The following is a 26708-nucleotide window of genomic DNA, read 5'->3' on the forward strand; positions in this document are numbered from 1 at the left end:
AATTCCATTACTGCATAAGTCATCTGTGATGCCAAGATGAGACTGGCCATGATTCATTTACTTTGAGGCAAAGTAGACAATGTACCTGTTGGCTGGCTTGCGGGTAAGGTAACTGGCTAAACCCTCAATGTTTCATAGTGCCTTAACCACTCAGATGATGGCACCCTATGTCTTTCTCCGACCAAAAGAACGTAAAGGAGAGGCTGCTACACATATAGGGTGGTCCAGATCTAACTATACAACTTTTAATGCAATGCAGGAAAACAATGCAAGACAAAAGAATTGTTCGAAATATCTTGCAATAAACGAATGCAGGGCAGGTGCTGCCATCTATCTGCAACAAAAATAATTTTTTGTGAATTCTCTATGTAATAAACTTAAAAAGTTATAGCGTAATGAAAATTGAATAATTAGATCTGGACCACCCTGTACTTTGCGATCATTTGTGGAGCACAGCATAGAACAGTGATACGTCAAGAGGGAGGCTGCTCTACCAGCCACTGAATGTTTGCAGCATCATGTCGAGTATGTACAAGGTTGATTAGCATATTCCATATTCAGGGTGACAACCAGGCAGGGTTCTTAGCATATACACACATTTACAATGCTTGAATCCAACAAAGTTTTACAAATGAGACCTCTGGCCTCTTACTATGACAAAATGATGCAGCCTGCCAATCTGAGAAAACTCACTGTCTATGTGACATTCCGCAAACACATCATCTATGGCTGTGTTATCTATGTATTCCAACTACCATACAGGTATTGATCCTGGAGGATGAAAACATAAAATGCATTAATGTGGAAACTGCATAAAATATGCAAAGATTAAGGCCATACTGAATTAAAGGATTGTTTAATTTTATGTTGATTTTGAAGTGTAAACAAGTTAACTTTAATATCAAATGACCTTCTGGTTTTGATAGCTATTGTGCTCCAGTGGCTAAAGAGATTGGCTTGAAAGTACAAGGCAGCACATTCCCCACTAGTATACAGCATATTTCAAGCTATGGATATCCTGCTGTAGTTTGTGATTAATGCAATATGAAAAAGAAATGAAAGTAAATGAATCATACTCACATGCATTTTAGAAAAGATGAATCAAAGGGAGGCATACCACAGCTGTCTCAGTCATTGTTATGGGCATCAGTATTGTAAAATTACTTTGAATTTTAAAACTTAACATTTTTTATATATTTTTCTTCAAAATCCTTAATTGCAGCAGAACAAATGTTCAGCATCACTAAATATGCAATGATGTTTTAAACTATTTTCAGTATTAAAGCAGATTTACCTGTGATTTAGGGAAAGGTAGGTTAAAAATAGATCTTATTCTGCCATGGATCGTAAATATGATAAAAATCTCCGGGCTGGAACAACTAACCTTTTTTTTCTCATTATGTAATACTTGGCAATGGTCTTTTCAGATTTAAGTTTCACAGCTATTTACTGAAACTGTGCACTTTGAAAATGAAAAAAAAACTGCAAACTGCAAGTGTCAGACAGCTAGGAGTGTGGAGAGAAAGAGAAATATTTATTGTAGCATTTACATTTATCATACCACAAAATGGGTGTTTATCTTCACTTTCTAAAACATGGAATAGCACCCATTTGGCGAAGAACAGATTAACCTACTTGAAATGTATGAATAAAATATTATATTCAATTGAATTCCTGCAAATAATAAGTAAGAATCTTCAGCTTGTGGTACCTCTGCTGTAAGTCAGATACCACACGTTCTAATTATTTGTCGGATTTATTTTTTCAGTTTTAGCTTAGTTGAACAGCTCTTGTATGTAGTGTGATGTTACTTGTTTGCAGTATCTGGAATTTATTTCACATTTTACCTTATGTTGATAATTTTCTCAATTCCTGTCCAGTTGTAGACTGGTAATTTATCCAGGACATATTTCTCACTTTAAACACATGCTATGCTCATTACTGTTCACTGATAAAAATATGAAAATGAATGAATGAAAAGCTCAATGCCTTTGATCATTCCAGTTACAGAGTAGAGGAATTTTTGAAGGTTATTGAGACTATGTCCTTCAGCATCTGTTTCAAAACTTTAGACATACACTGTATTAAAATATGAAGCACATAAAATCTCTCTATTATAAAAAGAAATCCTGTCCTGGAAAGCAAATGCATGGCTACGTTACGTGATCATCTCGGAAGACATTTTAAAGGCCCACGAGACCAAGGAGACTTGCCACGGTGAGTCTCGCGGGGACCGTAAACATGAGACTTGGTGCCAAGACATTGTCCCAGGGCCGTAGCAAAAAGGACAGCGGCTGTACAGGCTTTAAAAAGATCGAAGGGCAGTGCGACACAAGCAGTATTATACGTCTGGCAAGAAAGAGATGTAACCACGCGCGGGGCAGGAAATAAAGAAACAAGTACTGTTTTTACAAAAGTTTTTAAAGAAAAAGTGAAAATAATGCATATGTAACAATTCCCAAGAAAATAACAATCTATTTAAATTGTAGATTGCCTGCCTAAGGTAAAGTCATCCCTGATGAATGGGGACGTGGGAATGAGGGGTCCTTTCATCAGATTAGCGCTATTTCAGATGTGGAATGGCAAAATGGGGGAGGCAGCTTGAGAATGAGGTCTCCAGGACTTAAAACAAATCCAAATCATATTATGTGATATCATCTAATGTGAAATTCTACTCCGTACTTCTAGAATTTTTATTTTTATACTGTATTGAGGATTTATTCTGTTCTATGTATTGTACTGTATTGTATTGACCCCCTTACTTTTGACACCCACTGCACGCCCAACCTACCTGGAAAGGGGTCTCTCTTTGAACTGCCTTTCCCTAGGTTTCTTCCATTTTTTTCCCTACAAGGGTTTTTTTTTGGGAGTTTTTTCTGGTCTTCTTAGAGGGTCAAGGCTGGGGGGCTGTCAAGAGGCAGGGCCTGTTAAAGCCCATTGCGGCACTTCTTGTGTGATTTTGGGCTATACAAAAAATAAATTGTATTGTATTGTATATCCGGTAAACCAAACATGTGAGTTGGCGAGCGAAGCGAGCAGGGGGCAGAGCCCCCTAGTACTACTGTATAATATTGCCCCAAATTGTATATTCTGTTAACTAAACATTTAATTGCTTTGCATACTATATATAGTTAAAAATTCACTGGCTTAATGAATGAAAGAATGCTTAATATCTTTTGCTCAAACAAGCTACCACATAAAGAAAATTTAGGTGAGTTGGAAGATGGTTCAGAGCATCTGCATCATGCAGCTACTTTTCAGCACTTTGGACAGAGACCAGATCATGAATAACCAAATATGGTCCCAAAGTCCCTTGATTTTTACAATATGAGTAACCACTGCTGGCACTGCCAAATTTGCATAAACTCAAATCAGCAGGTTTACAAGAGCAATGAAAAAGACTGATAAACAACTGCTTAGTGTTAAATATTAAAATTAACAGTTCTGAGATTTATTAAACCAGAAGAATTAAAGACCGCAACCCAGCATCAACCACTGTCACAAAAAAGTTGAAAAGAGAAGTGGAAAACACCATATTCATAACTGAAATATCTTTTGCCATTTTAATAAGGTAATTACTTAAAAAAAACCTCTAACTTCATTACTTTGTGCTTTTAAGAATTGGAGGATGTGACTCACATACACACGCAAGTGTGTTCAGTCCTACACAAAAGCCAGCGGTCTAATATGCTGTCAATTACATGCTGAAAGGAAACCTGAAATAAAAAGTGTACATTATCAGGAATTTAAGACATCATTCTTGAACATGTGAAAAGAGCAAAGAAAAATCATGTCAGATCCTAAGGGAAAATGACGGACTGTGTGCCCACACATGCTGCGTTTGTTGTACTGTTATCCTATATTGGTCTTTCTGTGTTATTGATCACCATCTTGCAGTCCACCATAAGCATGAGGGAACATTTGGTGTAGAGGAAAGGGTGAAGGGTGAACGGTGGGAGTGAAGTTGTAGGTTTTGCCAAACTTTATATTTTTCAGAGACACTAATATGGACTTGTACCATACCTAACATCTACAAATGCTTTTGAACAGAGACATACATTTTAATACTGTAGCTGACAAATCATAACTTGGAGAATATATATGATAAGGAGCTACAGATTCAAATAATCGGTCTTTATTTTACATAGCAATTTCAGTGGGGAAGTCAAAGTGATACAGAGGTTAGTATGGCTCCCACACAGTATCGAAAATTAATATGAAACCTTATAGTTTCGATATTATTTTTGTTATTTTAGATTTTCTTTGGTTGAGTCACATAGTTATGAATTCATCAAGTGTCACCACTGGGATGCACAGACGTACACAGACATTTTGATGGGCAGTGGTTCAAAGGGACAGAAAGGGCTTTATAAAGGAAAAGATCTGTTGTATCTTCATACTGGACACAAATTAGTGCACACTTATTTCTGTGTTTTTAATTTCACTGGACATTTGGATGAAACTTCAGGGGCATTACAATATTCTCAAACCAGCAAAAAATAATTGTCCATGATTGCTTATTACATTAGATTATCAGAAAAAAGACTACAAAGCCTCTAATTTATTTTCCTAATATACAGTAACCCATCTTAACAAGATTAAACGGCAAATAAAAGAATTTTCATCTAGTTATGTGAAATACAAAAGACACCGTAACAGCAAGAGTTCACGTCATCCTCCATAAAGTGACACTAGAACTGATCATCTGATACCATAGATCACTATTCTTTCTATCATTAGACTTTAAACAAAGAAAAGTAAATTTATTGATATGGAACCTTGAACTACAATGTAAAATGTTTTTACAAACTATGTTTTAAGATTTCTCAAAAAAAAAAAAAATTAATTAATACCACCCTTTTGTTTTCTGGGTGTTGTCATATTTTGGGTTTTGTAGGAGAATCTTTCTATTGGACAATGTTTTCATTGACTGCAACGATTGCATCTTTGTTAATAGAGATACAGTATGTTTCTCAGCAGAATCAGAAGACTAGAGAGACATTTCTGTTCATATAGATTTCTGAGTTTGGACGTAATCAAATTGAGCTTAGAACAAATACTTTGTTAAGCAGTAGTTGCTAATACAGTAAATGAGACATCAATTTTTGGAAACCGAAACAGTTCTGGAAACACTAAATTAGCATCATACCCATTCAACATACCCATCATTTCTTGGGCACTATATATTGGTCAGGTGTATGCAGAATTAAACATCCTCAGCTTTGTCAGTCTCTTTCTTTTCAACTTGGACCAAGCAGACACACATGCAGACAGGGAGACACACTGTTATAGACACATGTGGTTTTAAGATGCTTTGCTTGTTTCTCATACCTTTGAATTGTTACAAAATGCATTATGAAAAACACTTTTTTAATAAATCTCTAACAAGCTGACTGGAAAAGAGGGTGTTATAGGCAAAGTGAACATATGAAACTTGTATGCAGACATTACAGCTACCTACTATGTCATAATGTAACACAAACCTACTCGACCACCATACAAATATTTTACATTTTTTTGTAGAATTAATAACAGTAATTTTCATAGACCATACTTTATTTTGATATGTTCACAATACAGAGTGGCATACCCACCTTAACAACAAAAAGGAGGCATACACTTGCATTTGGAGACAATCAATTAGGTACTAATAGAAGAAAAGGGCAATTGGGCCAATGACAGGAAAGAGACATGGGCTTGTACCACTGTAGCCACCCCATTGCGCATGTCCTTGTTGCAATCCATTGCATGGGGGTGTGGCCCAAGACATGTGACATCACAGAGGCATGGCCACATGCTCCTGGCAACCATGTTATATACTGTAGCTATGTTTAAACCTGCCTTTGCTATTCACCAGTAAAAAGAATCTTTAACACCTTCTCCAACGAAAAGCACAGTTTGCTCCAAATGGTCATGACATAGTCTTTGTTGAAAAGCATTGTGTTGTCACAGTCTGTGTGTAATTTGCATGTTCACCCCAACTGTAAGGGGCTTTTCTGAGTGTACTGCAATCATCCCTGAGAAATGGAGCTTAGTGAGATTAGTTAGATTGTGTATGATTAAAAGTGAGTGTCCCCCTAATGGCTTTGATTTGTGTCCAAGGTTGGTTCCTGTCCTGTGTTTTAGTAGAAACGTAAAACGGAATACATAGTTTTGGAAAACTAACAAATCAACAAATACCAGAATTCCAGCTCAAGTGGAGTCTCATAATTTATCAGCATTCATAGCAATGAGAACTGTGCAATGAATTAGGAACTGTGGTACACAAATGAGGGTAATGCAAATAAACAAAAAAATATAATTCTAATATCAAAGCTCATCAAGTGTACACACACATTATAAATAATGCACACATTCAATGTACCCACAGCATTGCTACTTAGAGGATCATCTATTGTTTCTTTAACATAGTACAGATTTAAAGCTTAATGACAAAAAATGTTTTTTCTACTGCAACAGCTTAATCATTTTCAATATAAAAACAGAGACAATTCTATTGAATTGATTGATTTTTGTTTTATTTTGTAGTGCATCAAAATGTGTGGCATCATAAAAACAACACTTGCCAGATGTCTAGCTATTTATTTTGTAATATTATAGACGTGCAAAAGATAGCTATTCACAGATAAATGTCTCTAGGTAAAAGTCATGCTAGACTTTTTATTCACTTACACTTTAGTCATTTTTTTCTGTGTATTATTAACAGTAGATAATATGAAAGCATCCAATATAAGTATATGGAGACCATATGTCTCCATAAAGAATCTAAAGCTGAATACTGTATTGGTCACAGTAACTTGAGTCATCACTAAATTGTGGCTCCTTTATATCTCACTACTCGCATTCAAACCAATAATGCAGTTTTAGGACTATTGTCAGTTGTATTTATTTTATAAAATGTGCAGTATTTATGAATTAAAGATTTTTAGAGTTTAATAACATTTAGCCTAGGGTTAGGTGTGGTTATTTAATGAACCATAACCTCATATGCACTTTGCATCTCTAATGTTTAATGCCTAAGCCCCGTTCCTATCAACAGACTGTACACATTTCCATTATAAAAAAAAAATCAATTACAGCAGGAGGATTTCTCACACCCATAAAGACTCAGGTACAATAATAAACATGTTACTGTTAGTTGTTTTCATGTCAGACCCCTTATATTGGAAAAATAAATTAATTTCACTGAACACATTCATAAAAAATGCACAAAATATACACAGTAATAAAAGAGAAATACTACATTTCATGCATTTTGATCTGGTTGACCTATAAACATTTCACTGTGTTTATTTTGCTTCTAGGAATACTGTTCATGATATCAGAAAAGGAACCTACTTTTCATATTTTTACTTTATTCATTTATTTATGACATAGCTTCTCTGCACTTACCAACTGTCTGTGAATTTTAGAGTTGTAGGGCAGCAGAGGCCATAGGGTCTAATACTTTGGGAGCTTGCTTAGTCTCTGCTGCCTTCTTCCCCTACACCAGCCAAAAATATGTTTTCTTCCATACAAAACCATAAGTAGCTCTTTCAATGGATTCAAAATTCAACAAGGAAGGCTTTTGTGGCATAACGTCAGAGCTATTTCTCATACAAACTGGCTATAATGTGGTATTATATGAAAAAAGCAAAGAACTCTGCCATTAGTGTAGAAATGCTAGGTGGAGACTCACCTTTGTTATTGTAAACATCAAGGTAGTTTGGTGCTGAGAAAATGGTGATTAGGGAAGGGAAGCCTGTGGTTTGACTTTTCCGATACATCCTATAGCTGATGAGGAAAGACATAAAAAGAAATAAAACAAGTTAGCAGCTCCTCAGTTCTGTTACCAGCAGGTGAATTGTTCTTTTTTTTAGTATGATGACATAAAATTAGCACCCAAAATAAAACAAAAGGAGAACACTGCAGAATTTAAAAATCGTAAATGTACAATTTAGTACAGATAAATCATAACAGTTTGCCACAAAAATTAAAAGAACATAGACGCTGCAAAATAGTAAAGATTTTCTGCCTCAATAATTTCTAGCTCCTATCTATTTCCTCAATTTATCACAATGGCAATGCTTTGTCATTCAATTTCTCCATTCACTTTGTATTGTACTTGTGGTTGCTGTTATTATTATATGTCTGCTGTTATGATTATTTCTTTTGAATATATTTCTGTATGTGCATTTCAGACAACATGCAAAAGTCATTTCTCTGAACTGCAGTGCATATGAGAAACTTAAACATGAAGCACATTTAAATATGATCACCTAGAAAACCGTCATTCCTAATCTCAGTGCTATTTGAAGCTAATGGACAACTTGGTGTTTTAATGAATGGCAGTATGATTGTAAGAAAAAGGAGTGATGCTGTATAAGAATCTGGGGATGCTCCAGATACAACCTTTATTAATACCGAATGACTCTCACCTCAGAAAATTTAAGATGCATTCCTCATATGCTAAAAGTGTCTGCATCATCCTTCATGGTTAGTACTGAAACTGGGAAAATAAAAGATGCAGCAGTGCAGGCTAACGACACAATAATGGAGGTAAACCTTTAACATACCCAGCATCTTGTGCCTCATGAGCTCGGATAACTGATAATAAATTATTGTTCTGTAGAAACTCGCATACAGCAGGGTAGCTGCATAAGGAAAAAAGGAGAGAGAAAGAGAAAGAGAGAGAGAAAGTGAACTTGGGTCACAAAATGAAATTTGTAAGTATAATAACAGTAACACAGAATTGCCACAAAACTGTTTGAGAAAACACCACAAACCATATTTGTACATCCATTTTAGAACCTACATAATCTGATTCTGAGCAACATTGCGCTCAATTGAGTAACCAAAACTGGAAAGGGCACCAGTATGTTAGGGGACACTTACTGATTATGAAGAATGGTTGCAGTTAAAGTGAACAACAAGTCTCCATCTGTGATGAAGTTGCATAAGATAACAAATGGTGCATTTCACCCCGAAATTAAATTGTGCAATGACATACTGTAACTATGTGTGAGTTTCTTCCTGCTATCTGAAAACATCTACTTTTAATATTTCACTTCCATCTAATTTTATAGAACATGTGAAATGTTTTCGGTAAAAGAGCAGTGCAATGGTTAGATATGAATTTAACCACTGGGCAGTTCACTCTCTTGTGTGGATTTTGCTCATTTTTGTCATGTTTGCATTTCTACAGGCACTCTAAATAAGCAAAGGTGAAGTTAACTGGCAAGTTTAAATTTGCCCAATGTGAGTGTTGACATGCTCTGTGCCGGACTGATATGCCACTAAGGCTAGTTCCTGCCTTAGGTTTTTCCTGCTAGGTTTGCCTCTGGCTCTCTGCAACCCCAAAACATATGAATTTTTGGAAACAATTTATGAGACACCCCTAAAAAACCAGAGAAGCTGAATAAGAAAGAGTAAGAAAGTTTGAATAGTGCACAAGGAGAATATTTGAAAGAAGAACTATGTTGTTTTCTGTTGCTTGGTAAATGTTATTAATGCTATTAGTAATTTCAGAAAGTCATAAATGAAGCTTTTGATATCCATTTGTTAAAGCACAATCTTATAAATCCCACCATTGTAATTTAGTCAAAGTATAAAAAGTAACAGCGATATTTCACTTTATATAGATTACTGTGGTACAGTATATTGTGTTTAGCAGTTAACAGTTGTCAAGGAATTTTGATTAAACTCTCGTTTTCTGAAAGTCAAACAACAAACACATAAACTTGTTAGTATATTTTGTACACTGACACAGAAAGCATATCACACCATTTCATGCACCACCCACACGGAAACAGCACCAGGAGTCCAGAGTTGACTGGAACACTGTGCCTTTGAAAAAAAAAATAAGAAGAAAAGCTCCTTAAGAAAATGTCTCCCTGCAAAACCGACACAAAGAAGTCAGCCTTAGATCACAAGGAGCCAACTGATAGGTGCAATGGTGTGCATACAGTAATAAATCCATTTTAGATTGCAGCATCACCATGTGAATTGAATGGCTCATGGTGTGATTAGATGGAATGACAGGCTTTTTGTTATGATACGGAATGCCTCTTCAGGGGATTGCATTAAGCCAGCTGTCTGCATATACAACCAATCTGTGAGGTTGGACTGTTCTCATCTACTGTGTTTCTGGTGGCATATGGTGCTGCAAAATTGATGGGCATTTAAAATATTAAAATTGGAAAAAACAACATTTGTAGAAAAAGGAAAGGCTTGATACCTGAAAGTGTAAGGCCTTTATAGGTATGTGTCCTCTTTATTTAATTCCCCTGATGCTCACAAAGTAGGCTAAGGCTGTAAAATTATATGCAATTAGATGTGACATGCAGTTTGCAAGTTTAAAAAAAAAAAAAAAACAAAATAGAGCAAGACAAATGAATCTGCAAATCACCAGGGGCCCGTGTTATATTCCCTAGACATGGAAACAGATGACACACATTCATAGTTTGCTTGGCCAGTCTTCAAAACATCCATATTGTTACAGGCCATTTTATCTTGTTAAATAATTTATACTGATTCTAGTATAGAAAAAAAAGTAAACGGTGGTGTTTTTGTATTACACAATCACCGTAGTGACTAAATTGTAATTTTTTTTTCATTTTTAATCCATCCATCCATCCATTATCCAACCCGCTATATCCTAACTACAGGGTCACGGTCTGCCGGAGCCAATCCCAGCCATTGCAGGGCATGAGGCTGGAAACAAACCCCGGGCAGGGTGCCAGCCCACTGCAGGGCACACACACACACACACCAAGCACACACTAGGGACAATTTAGAATTGCCAATGTACCTAACCTGCATGTCTTTGGACTGTGGGAGGAAACTGGAGCACCTGGAGGAAACCCACGCAGACACGGGGAGAACATGCAAACTCCACGCAGGGAGGACCCGGGAATCAAACCCGGGTCTCCTAACTGTGAGGCAGCAGCGCTACCCACTGTGCCACCGTGCCGCCCTCATTTTTAATCCCCAGCCTTTATCTTAGAATAAACTCAAGGCCCTGTAGTGGATGTGGGAAAGTAAAAATGGAATTCAAGAAAAAGTAAACTTTACTATGCAGAAAAACACATAAAAGCAGAATAAAAATAAAGGTAATAAGAAAGTCTCAAACAAAATTGCTGTACTTCAGCCACTTCCTCCCACAGCTTTCTTTGTGTCAGGCACAACTCCACTTGTACTATCTGTAAGTTGTATTAAATGACTGCCCAACTCTAATGACAAAAATTCTAAAGCGACAGCATAATAACTAGGTGATGATACTACATATCATGCTTTGGAGTACAGCCACTGCTAATAGTATGCAGTTATTAATGAACATCATTACAAAGGTTAAGTGAAAGCAGGATTATTTATGAACAAGTTAAAGATCTTTACACACTACTGGGATATAATGATTCAGAAATACTTTATCTTTCACAAATCATAAAACCAATACTTGAATACTATATTTAGTTATTCTTATGAAACAAAATAAATCAGTGATTTCAGAAACTTCAAACGTTAAATATTAATTCATCCAATACTGCGAATTCAAAACCATAACCCATAATCATGGCTAGAACTCCCAAAAACGAAATACCAAAGCACTAAAAAGGACAAGGAGGCACAAACAATGGAAACCACACTGCATTCTCTGAGCAATGTCGAAAGGTATTACTCCTTTGTTTAACTCCCTAGCCTCAATCATTAGATATCTAGACCATAATTGTCACCAGTTAAGCACAGCTTGAAATGAATGAGGTATGATATATGGAGAGAGCATGCGTGCTTTAAACGTCCTGAGAAACACCTGAAAAGAACAATCGCAGTTGGAGCCTAGGCCAGAACAAGGATTTGTAAGGATTTGGCTAGGCCTCTGCCTCTAGCCCTTCCTTTTGTATGCTATTTGCTCCGGCCCTTCCTGCTGTTATCTATGGCAGTTTATTTTACAGTAATCACATGGTGAGTTGGAAAAAGTAAACAAAAACAGCAATTTGTGAGGGTTTATCACTTGACCACTGAGTTAGCTTACCAGTGTGGCAGATACCATTCAGAGTTCATTTGATTTCTGAGTTTTCGTGTCCTTTGTCTTATGCTTTTGTTGTGGATTTACTCTTTTGATGTTATGTTTTTTTCTGTTCTGATTGACTGTTTATGACTCTCTGTCTGCTTTTTAGATTTTGCGTCACTGCCCTTATGAATTTTGTTTTCATACCATCTTCCTGGTTTTTTTTTTTGGATTACAGATTTGTTTATTAAAACAACTAAAATAACTACCTTCTTGCATTCCATTTTTACTGTGATTTTCACACTAACCTGTGTTTGCCGTGCTATTTGCACTTTATAGGGCCTTGGTTTTTTCTATTGGAATGCTGGTGCCAACAGCCTGCTGGAGCTTTTGTCTGCTAAATGCTTTATGCATATTTTATGTATGCGTCCACTAAGAACCAAGTGAGTAACACAAGACCTCCACTTTGTTTTACATAGGCTCACAATCTGCTAGTGAACATGACAGCTCCTCCAATAGCAGGCTACGCTCTGCCACACGGCTTTTAACCCTGGGCATATGTAAGTAAAATATATTAAGTGCCAAATGAGTTTGGAAGATATTGTGATTCTGGAACACTGCCTGATGGAATAAAGTTATCTTGATCATTTCATCAAGATAGCGTATAAGACAACCCAGCCCTACACAGGTTGCTTCCTTTTAAACATCCAGTTGTTGTTTGCATTTCTTTCACCAAGCCACTGATTTCACTGATTTTCAAATGGAAAAAGGGACACTGTCAATTACGTTTTATATGCTAAAGGTTAAATTTTGAATATCACCTGCTATTCTCAAGATTCATCTGGGCTAAGAAAAATCTACTCTCTATATATAAAATCCTAAGCCTAAAAGTGCAACGATTTTGTGCAACGATTTTATGTGACGTTTTATGTCACTTTATTTTAAAACCTACATATATATGTTTGGTATCATTTTCTGCAGAATTTATCGAACTTGAATGTGATGTTGTTAGATTTTCAGATTCTTATTCCATTTTTAAATTCTAAACTAAAAAATATCAAGAAGTCACGTCACGCGAGACGAGACTTTGTGCCAAGAGATTTAACCATGCCCGGGACCAGAAATAAAAGACAAAGAGTAGGATAGCTGCTGTACAGGCTTTTAAATGTTGGAAGCAGCGCGCGAGATGCAGATCATGCAGCCGCAAGCCAGCAGCTGATCGAGCAAAGAGGAGGTTAAAAAAAAATGTTTTTGTTTCCCATTGTATCACCGTTTAAGGGGGGGTTTCGGAGGAGCGACCACGTCTCCTTGGGTTGCGTTCAGCCCCCCTCTTCACAACGTGAGCAGCAGAGATGTGAAGTGGCTGGCGTGTAGCTTGAGGTTGGCATGTGAAGCAAGCGGGGGGGAACCCCCTAGTACAAATATAAATTTCTTCCTTTTACCCTACTGAGGAGATGAAAATGTGTGGCCATAAACTACATAATCACAGTCTATGGTGGGCCAGGGGGAAAACATAAAATCACATTTACCAAGGTCACAGGACTGAAGCAGAATGCAAGTCAATAATGCAAAGTTTGCTACCAAAAACACTGTGGGGTAACACAAACAGATAAATAAACATAACAAAATCTGAAAACTCTGCAAAAAGAATGACATGCATAAGAGGGCCTAGATCTTCAACAGAATGTTGAATGCTTGCTTTCTAACAATTACTCGGTACTCTAATAGTGGGTTTTTTGAATGAAAATCTATGAGATATTCTCCTCTTCAAATCTTTGACTTCTGATTCTGAAACAAAGTGTATATGAAACTGCTAAGCAGCTTGGCACCGTTAATAAATTTGTCAGCAAAACAATATATTGACAAAATTAATAAACAATGGTCTTACCTGTAGAAATAGGAACAGCCTCTGACGGTGTTGTGGCTGAAATATTCTTGGGTCTTTTCATTTCCAAAGTCCTCTAATGGATCTGACCATAACAGGTCACACATGGGCCCAAACGCTGGTGGCTCTTTAAACCTGTCTAACTATAAAATGATTGAGAGTTACTTCATTGATGTTGATCAAGAAGATCACATTTAGATTGCATACTCTTGTCCTATTAATACAAACTAAGTACACAGGGCATCAAAGCCACAGATGTACAACATTCTCCCTCTATGCGATACACAATACCAGCAGCTAGATGGACAGGTTAGGAGTAGCAGATTATCCAAAGCTTTCTGTAGTTTAATTTCTATCCTTGATTTTTCACAATTTTTAAAACATTGGTAACTTAAATTCCTGCTGAATTCAACTATTTTGTATTCCATTTCACGTCAAGCTTCATTAGATCAGTATGAGTAAAAATGAGTCAAAATATAAAACAAATAGCAGCAAATAACCCACGAAGAAAAGCACACTTTTTTTGAAGGATTGGCGTAGCTATGTTTAAAGTGGTCTGGCCGAGATTCTTCTGTTGTTTCTTGTGTTTTTAGCAATACACATCAAGCCTTACAATTTCTTTTGTTCATCTTAACCTCACTTTGTTCTGCCTGGTCAGTCAGCTAAGCCAGTGTTCTCTAGTAGATGTATGCCTTGTGGAGAGGCCTGTTTAAGGTTAACATGAAACTTCTGGTCACTTCCAATGCAGGCCTCTATTCAAGATACACCAGGAAGTCCCATTTGACCACATATAATTAATCCTTAGTTAGCACACCATTCAATCATCTAATCAACAAGACAAACCCCGCAAAACCCAACAAGTAGTTTGGAATTGAGAAAAATATAATCATTTTGGGAGAAATAGAGCTTCTGTTGTGTTTTATAGTTAAGCACAGGACAGAAAAGAATATAGGATTTAAAGTGGCAGTAAAATATTTCAAGTGTAGGAGATAAAGAACAACTTTTTTAATATCCTTCAAAGTGACAATTTTTAGAAAAAGAAAAATGTAACTGGCTTACACCTTTGAGGCATAATTCATTTTACCCCATGAAAGGCGTAAACATTTTTTTATTTTTCCAATAAAGATCACTGACATACTCCCTCTAAAACTGACTTAAACTGCTTCTTCTTTTACAACATTTCTGTGCCACAGACATGCTATTGTTCATATCCATGACCTAGTTAAACAAACTTGACCAGCCCTCTTTAGTTTCCACTAGAAGCTTTTTGAAATCAATGTTGAATATTACCTCAATGTATCGATATGACCTACTTTACTGTTCTCTTTTAAATATAGTTAAAACCTTTCCTCTCCTCTTGGGTAGTCACTGTAACCTCAACTCCTAAAACAGACACATTATCATTAACTCTACAGATTGAAGTACACTTATTTATTTACTGAAAGAGACAAGGAGTTTGTTATTTTCTCAAAATAAAAACAAAACCCATAATAGCAGGTCAACATTTTTGATAACACTTAAGGTAAGGAATATTAATTTAGAGCCCACGCTTGCGAAAAGGTCCATACTTGACCCCTTTGTCCTAACTAGAGGTTCACAAAGGGCAAAACATACTAAAATATTCAAATGATGAGGAAAAAAATGTAAAATCTATTTTGATTTCTGCATTAAACACCTTGAATAAAATAACAGAATATACTTCACAGATGCCTAATTCAACAGCTATAAAAGTGAATTTTCACGATCCACCTTTCTAATAAAAACAAATCCTCTATCTGCCAGAGCTAAGTCACTTATCAGAGTAATTTGTTATAATGACACCCAATACCATACTGTTCTAATTAGCAGAATAAAGGGAGCAATAACTTCTTCAAGGCCTCTGACATACAGTACTATAAACTGTGTCCCCATTTCCTAGTCATATGAACCTGAAGTTCTGATCTAACAACTTTCATCAGGCTTTTCTCTCAGTTATACCACTTACCCCTCTTTCAAAAAGATTGCCCACCAGTTGATAACAGAGTTCTGCGTGGGTATTTTTTTTTTTTTTTTTTTAAAGAACTGCATTGTACCCATACCAATAAAGTGTTAATGCTGCTGCCTAACAATAAAGATATCAGAGTTCATGTCCTGGGTTCTCCCTATGTGAAGTTTTTATGTTCACCCACTGTCTGCATTGGATTCGTCTGTGTGCTCTGGTTTCCTCCCACAGTCAAAAGATGCAAAATTGGCATAAGTGTGTTGTGTGTGTTCACCCTATGCAGGGATTGTTGTTGCTTTACGGCATGTGCTTGCTGGGATAGACTCTTGTTTCCCCACAACCCTGCATAAGATAATTGATAGATGGGACATTGCTATCAATAATAATGAAATAAAATGTGTTTAGTAATTGTAGACAAGTATGACAGTACTATTTAATTTATACACTTTAAGCTGTAGCTCAAACTATTACTAGATTGTTGATGATACCCTATGCAGCTCATGTACCACATACCTCTGGCATTCATCTGCAGGCTGATAATATCTATCTATTTGTACCATTTCAATTAAATAATGTGTAACCCAAACACTCAGTGTTAGTGTGGATAGTACAGCTTTATTGTCTTAAATAACCCAGGACAACTCATGTAATTTTTTGTTGGGACAAAGAAGGTTCCAGTGTTATGCCAAAGGGAAATCTATTGAATAATATATCCAATTAATTTTTGAAGTGGTGTATGTTTACAGTCCAAAAAAATATCAATACAGGAAATATTACTGAGATGGAACATTCGTGTTGGCTAAATGAGTCGAGCAGTTATACAAGGTGGTGCGTGGTTTTAGCAACATCGAATGTAGTCAAGTAAGTCCAATGGGAAGTTCCTGTGCTTGCTGGAGAGAAGACATGCTGTATTCATTGGACTAGCATATTTTGATTATGAAGCTGTATGTTCTTAAAGGCTCTTTCAAGTGGACACGTGGTGGATTTGTAAAGCAATATCCCATAGGCGAGAGTTCCTGCGGAAAGCACAGCTCAGAAATTGGTAAAAAAGAGACATACTACTGGTGCTGTTACTAATGTAGTGGATTGAAGAAACCCTTCTGACCATACCACAGAGATAGTTACTGACATTGGGGATGCAATGGGAAGAAGGCCTCATAAGTCAACATGGAAATTATCACAACAGATGGGTTTGTCATGAAGGTCATGTCAGTGTGTACAATATGAGGGCTACTTTTTCATGCATTCTGTAGAAAGAGGAAATATTTTAATTCTGCTAACTATATACTGCATGTTTATAATTCTCTTCTTCAGGAGTTCATATATCAATTGGTAATTAACTGATCTGTTAATTTCATATACAGTATTTCATTACTTAGTATTTACAATACAACTGAAGATATGTTCCCAGCAATAAACAGTAGTACAGTATTACCCCATGTCTTTTAATTCTACTTTCATATTGACATTATGGACAATAAAATTGCTCAAAAACTTTTTCCAGTTTTAATGTAGACTCTAGCTTTTCAGTCTGAAATAAACTGAGAAGCGATTTTAGTATTTTCTGAAAATCAGCTGCTTTTTCATCCACAATACCCTTAGCAATCAAAAGTGTCTAACCCTGTATATATAAGTTTTATTGCCTACAACTCTACTAAAAGTCAAAGAGTGCCCTTGAGGGCTGGCGTTTCAATGTTTCTTTATAATTTGACATTTACCAGAACTCTCTTTACTATTCTGGGTACAGACACATTACATTGCCTTTTGTCCATATCAAGAGAAAATCTACATCACAGTCTCTTTATTCACATAGCTAAGGTGACTGTATATTTTTATTGTTGGTTATGTTGTGAATTTTGTTCTGCTTATAATTACTGTGTGAAACAGTTAACAGGCAGTTACAGTAGTAGATCTAGCTTGACTTTTATTCTTTTTCATGAAAGTCCCACAGAACACTAGCAATATGCAAACATGAGTACACAATTCTTAACATAACACCATAGTGTTTTATTGGTATTGATGCATGGAAAAATGAAAAGAAAAAAAAACATCAGTTACTAAGCATACTGCTGAGCAGCCCAAGTTAAACTGTTGACAGGGAGCCTCAGATTCTGTCATTGCAGAGCCTAGCCTTACTTAAAAATGATCCTACTTGACTGGCATACCGGGAATACCTGCCTACCCATATGTAACTACCATATCCAAATGCGCATGCCTGAAAATATAACTTTGAACCATTCTTACTGATGATGTTCTGTATATGGTTTCTGAAAAAGTAAGGAGTTGGTGATTAAAGAAAACAATGTTAACTTTTTGTACAGTGCAGTTTTGACTACAACTATGCAATGCAACATTCTTAGACAATCCAAAAAATTAACTTAACCCTCTTAATGAAATTTTAGGGATGCTGCAAGTCAGTCACTATCCAAGTAGCATCAAAAACCAAAAAGTAAATAATCTGGTTGAAATTAGATTCCAGAAAAATTAAACCTGCAGTGCAATGCTGCATAGAGCAGATCGTCCATCAATTAGTGGAACTGACAATATTTACAAGTAGGCTCATGTGTCAATACTGAATGTAATTTAAACAAATACTACAGTATGTACAGTATATCGGCATCCCAATAAGCAACTAAACCCATGGTGGAAATAACAAATCTGTATGGAATATAATACTTTGTCTCTCTTTAATATTCTATTCTGATTTATTTGAAGCCCTGGTATGCATTTTCTGTCACTCTGTGGCATCAAATGTTTACATTTTGTTGATTTTTCACTTGCTATCATCAATGTGAGCATTTCTGCTGTTTATAGACCCTTCAGTTATTATAATTACTGCAAACCAACATGTATGTACTTTGTGATAGACTGACATCCCATATAAGGCTGATGTCTATTTTATATAGTCCCATTCAACCTTAAATGTTTGACATTTATTTATATAGCAATTATCTAAAATGGAAAAAATGAAAAACTAGAAAGCAACATGGAAAAAATGAAAAACTAAAAAGCAACATGCTATCAAAGTTTTAAATTATAAGAAGTATTACCTATAACACAATGTTTAACTTTTTTTTTTTTATTAAAGATAGAGTTGCAAGCTGTGGCTTTGTTAGCACAGTATGCAGTGCACGCAGAACATACACCTTTAGTATTATGTAAGAACTGAAATTTGAAGGCTAAACACATTGGCCACACCTTCGCCTTTTAGTTTGATTGTTCTTTGCCCTGTCTGATTCCTTCTGTACCCATTTGTGTTTCAGTTAATTGGTTTGAATAAACCAACTCATTATGTCACTGATCATTAGCATCTGTTTGTTATATTTGTTTAGTCATGCACTGGGCTGCAGACTTATAGAGTAAACATGCTTTTATCAGAAAAGTGAGCTATTACTTAGTAAGTTATTGTCTTTAATGAAATAGAGACTTTTCTTCGTAATGTATAGTTTTTTTGAAAAATGAATGATTGGAAATCTGAAATTTGTACTTTTGTTCCGGCACACTAATGCAGTAGACATAAAATAAAATTCTAGGACAAAATGTATGTGATCCACTCTCCCCATCTGTCTGCCTATCTAGTAAAACATACATCTTTTGTGAAGATAACGCTCAAACAATCACATCTTTTTTTTCATAATACAAAATTAGCAACAAAATGGTAAATGTAGTGATAAATAAAAAAATAACTATATAAATAAATATTTATTAAAGGTGACTACATGCAAATAAGTACAATATATGCACACAGGGTAACTCAGAGGCAAAAGAATTCAAACAAACCTTAGGAATATATTTGAAATTTACACTTCAGGCATGGCCTGAGAAGCTTTCATAAGCTTTAAAATGGCATTTTTGTCTAAAATAAATTCAGTGTTAAAAGAGTCATATGTCTTGTTATTTTTAATATCTTGATGCTCAAATCCATGAGTCTAGCAAATCTGAAATTCATACAAATGATTTGTAATGTTTCTTGAGCGCCAGTAACCTTCAATACAGGTTTTATACCCAAATAAAAACTGACCAGTCTCAATTTTGATTTTCTCATAGGCCCATTTCTATTTTATCTTCACTCTGGTCCTTCATTTCAAACATCAGTATGTCCCTTCATTATGTTGTTCGAAATTCCTTCTGGCCATTTCTCTTCCCTTCCTTTCAATATAAACTTTTTTTATTAGTATTTTCAGAAATTAAAACACAAAATGAGGAGCAAAGAGGAAGCATCTTCAGTAGGATGTTTGCATACATCTAACTGTACTGTGCCTGTCTGAAACCTTTTTGTTAATATGGATTTCATGATCAAGCAAGGACAACACTGGAACTATGGGTATAACACAGTAGGCAAACCTTTGCTTTATTTCTGTCAATGAAGGCCGAGTGTCTCGTGAAGTTCCGAGCAATGCAAACTTCACAAAGCTCTTTACCATACACGTAGCCTTACCAGTCTGAAAGGACTATCTCAACACACAATACCTTGTCTGTGGTTGACCGAATCATACACGACTGTAATATTCTCTTCCTGTAACAGCACATCCACTTTTGGGTGTTTTCATTTTTAGCAAATAAGGCCTAGATATGTCATATAGGGTTAGTTTATTTACCAAAGCTATACAGCTACAGCAGATAATTCTTTTCTTTTAAAACTATGTTCTGGCAAGATGCATATGGAAGTACTACTACACTTCAAAACCTAGATATTGATGTTATAGAAAGGTAATGGTAGTGTCTTTATTATTTTTCAATTCTCTTGTGTTAAATTGGCATCCTTCTCATTTCCTACCCCAGCTTCATCTTTGAAGGTGCCCCTTCAGCTATATTGTGCAAGTTTCATAGTTAAGGTAAAGGAATTGCAGCCTGCACTTTGCTGTCCTTTACTTTTGGTGAGGGCACCCTCTCCCTGACACCTTTAGGCCACTGTGTCCTATGGCTTGCCACCCCATGACTTTCACTGCTCCCTGATATTGTTATTATTATAAATATGAGAGATGCCTTTACCCAAAGCAGTTTATAAGGTCAGGATAAAATATGGCATCCTTGCTTACAGAGACTAACCATTTGCGCCCTTCTGTACAACACCTGAACCAAGCATTCAGCTTTAGGGACCACTGTAACTCATTATTAAACATCCCTTTGAGTCTTCAGCAAGAGCTTACAGTGACAATTCATGATTTCCTACTTCTGGGGAGAGACAAAAGAAGTAATGACAGGGATTGACCCTTTGGAACCCATAACTTTGGCCCCCCTCATTTTCAGTCTTGACCATATGTGGTATTGTGCTTCATTCCTGCAACATCTCTATATAGGCTTCCCATCACAACCATCAATCACGCCAGGAGCTCATTAAATAAAGTCCTGATTCATTTTATATAATTTTTGAATGTATAAATTGATATTAATTTAGATTTCTGTGATGTCATCACACTGGCATTTTGTTTTGAGTTTCTCAATGGGTGCTGTTATTCTGAACACTGTTTTCGTGGGAACCACCATATTTTTGATGACAGTGATGCCTATTGCTAGCCATATGGGCTGACACATTGCTTGATGTCATTACATCTTCACTATAAAATTTGCATCTGAAATTTTGGTCATTCAAATAAACACCTGCAATAACTTTAAACTAAATCAAATAAAGACAAAACAAAAAAGATATAGCTTTAGTGAGCTTACAGCTTAATTATAACTAATATTCTAGTGTTCATAAAAGATATTATAACTTTCCTATACTGTCAACTACTCTTTAGAACAGCCCTAAAACAAAATATGTCAAACCTCCACCACTCAAAACCACTTTTAGGACTGTTTGGTCTTGCCTTTTCCCAAACAATCACAACTTTTTATACATGGGGAGCCTCAGCAGTTCTTTCCTTGTTACGGAGTGAAACACGATCTTTGAAATCTGCTTCAGGTGGACAACTACATTGCTAATGTCTTTACAGGAGTGAAGGTACTCTGACTCTTCTACATTCCAAGCAAGGTATCAGAGGTCTGCTTCTTGGCCATTATTTTTGTACTTTTCCAGTCCACTCTTTTGACATCAGCATAGCCCTAGGCAATGTTACAGACAGCATGGTCACCCTGGGCTGACAGTTCTGTTTTCCTAAGTAAGTTTCCTGCTTGAGCTCCAGTTGTAAAAAAATATATACATGCATGCTAGTATACTAGATGTCTGCATGTGTAAAATGCTGTAGGATAGGGTAGCCAAACTTTGGACCAATTAGGGTGAGTTGGGGTTTGTGGTGCTCATTGGGTAGCTTATTGTAATTTATACATGCAATTAATTTTTTTTTCTATGTTTCAATTATCTACAGTAATGCCAATTATAGACTGCACATCCATATTGTTGGCCTCCTTTAACACTGCTCATACATACTGTATACCAAATGCACAGAACAAAATGAAGTCCCTGCACAGTCACTCACATCTGACTGGCTATTCCATAATTACATTGTAAACAATGCATTATGTATGTCAAGCCAACACTAACATCTATAAAGCAACATTTTTCACTTAAAGGTTATAAAATTTTAAAGCAAACATCTCATAAAACATGTACATTCTGTTTATTAGTATTATTTGAAAGCAGTTCTAAAATTAGTTTTTATTAAACTGCACTAGAGCCAAGACAAAGAAGAAGCAAATGACAGTTGGTGTCAGCACAGTAGCATCAAAGGCAAATCAGGTGTTCCCAAGACTAGATTAAATATTGATATAAACATAATAACAGATAGAAAGTTGTGCCTTTCTTTGACTGATACTATGGCATATCACACAGGGAAGCTAGAATTTTTAAAAGATTTACCTTTTTGATGTCATCTAAGGTGTGTATTTCTGGTGATAATCCTCCATGCACACACAAGAATTGCTGATTCATCAGGGCTGCCAGTGGCAGGCAGTCAAAGGCGTCCATACACGAGTCATACACTTGTTCCGAATATTTTATTTTACCTGAAAAAAGCAAAGACAAATTCAGAGGAAACAAGGCATCTTTTTTAATTACCCACAGGGCCTCCCTAATTTTTTTTCCCTGTTTTTTACCCACAGCAACTTTTCTGGGCATTTTTTCTTCTTTTTTTCCTAATGCTTCTATTTTTTTATGAAGCTCAGAAACCAAAGCAAAAAGATATCAAGGGAAAAAATAGCATAGTTCTACATGAAAGGTACACCTAGAGATCAAGGAAATGCACTCAGAATATCCTTGGGCAAAAGAAATAGCTTCAGTACGTGCTACCAGGTATTTTTTTTCTTTCTTTCCTTGCTAAATGATGAAATGCTTTATGTGCATTTTCAGATAAAAAAAAAAATCAAAGCATTATATTCCACTTGGTGGCAGTATAGGCCTGTACATATGAAATTATGCTTGTGGCCATGCTGAAGTCTTGATCTTGCCTGGTGCTAAAATTTTCATTGCTAACAGAAGGACCCAGCAGCACTTTCACAGGTCCGGTGTTGAAAGATATCATTCTGCAACTGCAAAGGCTTAGCTGTGTTGGACAGAAATGACCAGCTGAGCTTATCTGAATCAGACATGTTATTCTATAGTGTGTAGTGCAGGGCTGAATAATGTGAGAGGCAAGAAGAAAATGCTGTATGCTTCCCCAAGCATTTTCCATCCATCATCCAACCCCCTCTATTCTTAATACAGGGTCACAGGGGTCTACTGGAGCCAATCCCAGGGCACAAGGCAGGAAACAAACCCTGGGCAAGGCGTGCACACACACACCAAGCACAATTTAGAATCACTAATGCACCTAAACTGCATGTCTTTGGACTGTGGGAGGAAACTGGAGTACCCGGAGGAAACCCACGGAGACACGGGGAGAACATGCAAACTCCACGCAGGGAGGACCCGGGAAGCGAACCTGGGTCTCCTAACTGCGAGGCACCAGCACTACCCACTGCGCCACCATGCCGCCCTCATAAGCATTTTATTTATTTAATTTATTTAATGTGTGAATATGTGCTTTATTCATGATGTCAAAGAAAGGGGTGTCCTCTTTGCCATTTTTGTGTAATCTGAGTATTGTAGCTTCAGGGGGCTTTCCCTTTCTTTTGAACACAAGAAGAGAGAATTCAAAAATCTGGTCAAGTGGGATATTCCACTTCACACTGCGACTGTGTTCATGCATGATAACTTTGTTGAAATGAAAAATATACCTTGCAAAAAATGACAACTAAATTATATATAAAACAAGAAGCAGCACCTAGAATTGCTATCAGTTTGTTCTGGTGTCTTGCTTTCCTTCAAACTGTAGTAAAAAGGGAAAAAACCAACCTAAAGGTATACCCCAGGGTCAAAATTTGGGTTGTTACATAGTCTACAGTCTTCCCCAGATCAAATGAAGGAGGCATACAAATTTTGCCACAGATTGATCCAACATCGTGGATTTGTGTACCAGACACACATACATACACTGTATGAGCGTGTGTGTGTGTGTATATGTAATATATACACACACACACATATATACTGTATATACACATACAAACACTCACAGTTTTTGAGCTTTATATATTTATAATATACAGATGTGCATATCAGTACTACTGGAGGGTTCCTCCTAGTGGACTGGATATAAAAATATTGAAGAGTTCTAAATATCCAATGATATTTAGAAATTAATTAAAAAACAAGGAAGAAATAGGGTGAATGCAAAGTCAAATGCTCACAAAAATAAAAATTTGTCATTAAATAACGGGTAAAGTAGCTTACCCACTCACCACCTTGTCTTTATATAGTTTTCTATACTCATTGGCTCCATTACCAAAATTCCTTCACCCTACTATCCTTCTGAAATTAGAATCAATGCACACTAGCAGGAATTATCCTCTTAAATACCACATTAGGGTTAGTTATAAGGTCATCACCAGAATAAACTTTTAGGGTCAGGGATGTCATACTGTGTTGCCATCTTCTAGCTATTGCCAAGAGCTGTAGAACTTTAAGCCTGTCTACTCTCTGATCTACCCAACATGTCATCAGTTGTCTCCTGTGGTGGTACTCTTGTGGCAGGCAGACAATTTTAGGGAATCAAAGTGGATAATTTCTGGACTGCTATGTCACCTTCCATACTCTGATACCTTCAGAGAAACTCCTTATAGAGATCTGGCTACATTTAAGGGCCTTACAGACTTGGGCAGTCTATATAAACACAACACTGATACTTCAGTCACTCACTGTCGGTCCCTGTCTTGTACCATATTACAGCCTTTTTTGCCCATTGAAAACTGCTTTCACTTGGGTAACCAATTATAGCATATACTTTTTTTATGACGTATACTTACATTCTTGTTTAAAAGTGAAATATTCTGTCAAATGTCTACATTCATGATTCCCTCGCAGTAAAAATAACGTCTTTGGATAGAGGATTTTCAGTGACCAGAGATATAAAACACACTGAAATATAAAAGGAGATACATGTAATTTTCCATTTCCATTAAATAATAACAAAAGTTAATCTAGATTGCGAAATGCAGCCGCTTAGGTCCAGCTCTATGTGGAAACCAGCAACCATAATGATACATTGTGTACTTTGGCTTTATATATTTTCTGTGTTGCACATTTGTTAAAGCTTCTTATAAAATACAGTACAGTATATGAAGAACACACTATATTTTGCAATCAATATAGAATATTGTCATAGTAATATATTGCACCCACTTCTGGGCAATAAAGTCACATTTTCAGTTGGTTAAAATGGGACATGAAAAGAATGAACTCTTCTCTGTTTATCTCATCCTTAAAGAGTCTTGTAAAAATTTTTTAAAAGAGAGTACCCCTTATCTCAAAACTTAGGATGCCACTGAAATGTTGATGTTTGGTTTTAATCTAGAAAACGTAAATTGCTCAAGCAATGTATTCAGATTAATTCTTATCAACCCTTTCATTGATTTTTCAGGGTCAAAAAAAATCTATTTCATTCAACTTGACTTTGTTCCTCCTGTAGATATAGTTCATGTCTCTCAGTTTAGTATACCAACAGAAATAGGGTACTATAAAAAACCAACACACATACTGTCTTTCTAACAAGAAAGGAGCAGGAGAACACATTAAACAGTTATTTTGTATACTTAATATTTAAAAAACAATTAATGACATACAGTCAACCATGCATACAATTACATGATCAAGAGCGCCACAAGCTTATTCTCACCTCAATGCTAAAGTACCCCCTATCGACATAATCTCCTAGGAAGAGGTAGCGGGTGGTGGCAGGGGACCCACCAACTTCAAACAGTTTCATTAGGTCGAAAAACTGACCGTGTATGTCTCCACAAACTGAAATAGAAAAGAAAAAACAAGATGTTAAATGTTATGCAGTTTTCTGCAGAATTTTCTAAATCTAGATTAAGCAAACATGAGAAACTTAAAACAACATTTTCCTAGGCCCTTCTCTTCAATGAGGATGGTGGTGAAGCACAGGGGGTAACACAAAAAAATTGATTACAAATTATTGCCGGAGTCCTCTTGTCCTTGGTGTAGCACGGTGAAGCATGTAGAATAATTAAAGCCGGTAAGGTGTTGAGGAAGCCAAAATACTAGTCCTCCTTCAACCCTTTGGCTGTTTCTTCTAAAGCAGAAGAAGAGGAGGTGAGTGAAATGGGTCTGATATGAAGGGTGTAATGGGCGGCCGGGTCCCATGCCCGGCCTGGATGCCCCTTCTGTATATGTTCTGGGGGAGCAGCCATGGGCTCCTCACTACCTCCCCCGGGACGTTTGGTGGCAGCCTCCCTGGGTGACGATGTTGCCTCAGTTTCCTGCAGGGCTCCATGGGAGATGGAGTTCTTCACAACCCTGTGGGGATCTGGAGTGGCTTCCAGGGGGTGCTACATGGATCCCAGAGCCAGCCTGGACACCT

General features: G+C 36.4%; 1 protein-coding gene across 6 annotated transcripts in view; it reads right to left on the reverse strand.

The window, feature by feature from the left end:
• ppp3ca (protein phosphatase 3, catalytic subunit, alpha isozyme) overlaps window positions 1-26708 on the reverse strand; it is a 443488-nt gene that overhangs the window by 60217 nt on the left and 356563 nt on the right. For all 6 annotated transcript variants that reach the window (XM_028813465.2, XM_051933907.1, XM_028813466.2 and 3 more), the window contains exons 3-8: window positions 26004-26128; window positions 25135-25246; window positions 22652-22797; window positions 13875-14014; window positions 8556-8633; window positions 7679-7773 (exon numbers count right to left, since the gene is read on the reverse strand). In XM_028813465.2, coding sequence (XP_028669298.1) covers window positions 7679-7773; window positions 8556-8633; window positions 13875-14014; window positions 22652-22797; window positions 25135-25246; window positions 26004-26128 — 696 coding nt within the window. The remainder of the gene's footprint in view (window positions 1-7678; window positions 7774-8555; window positions 8634-13874; window positions 14015-22651; window positions 22798-25134; window positions 25247-26003; window positions 26129-26708) is intronic.

The sequence above is a fragment of the Erpetoichthys calabaricus genome, chromosome 11 (genome assembly GCF_900747795.2).
Source record: "Erpetoichthys calabaricus chromosome 11, fErpCal1.3, whole genome shotgun sequence".
NCBI lineage: Eukaryota > Metazoa > Chordata > Cladistia > Polypteriformes > Polypteridae > Erpetoichthys > Erpetoichthys calabaricus.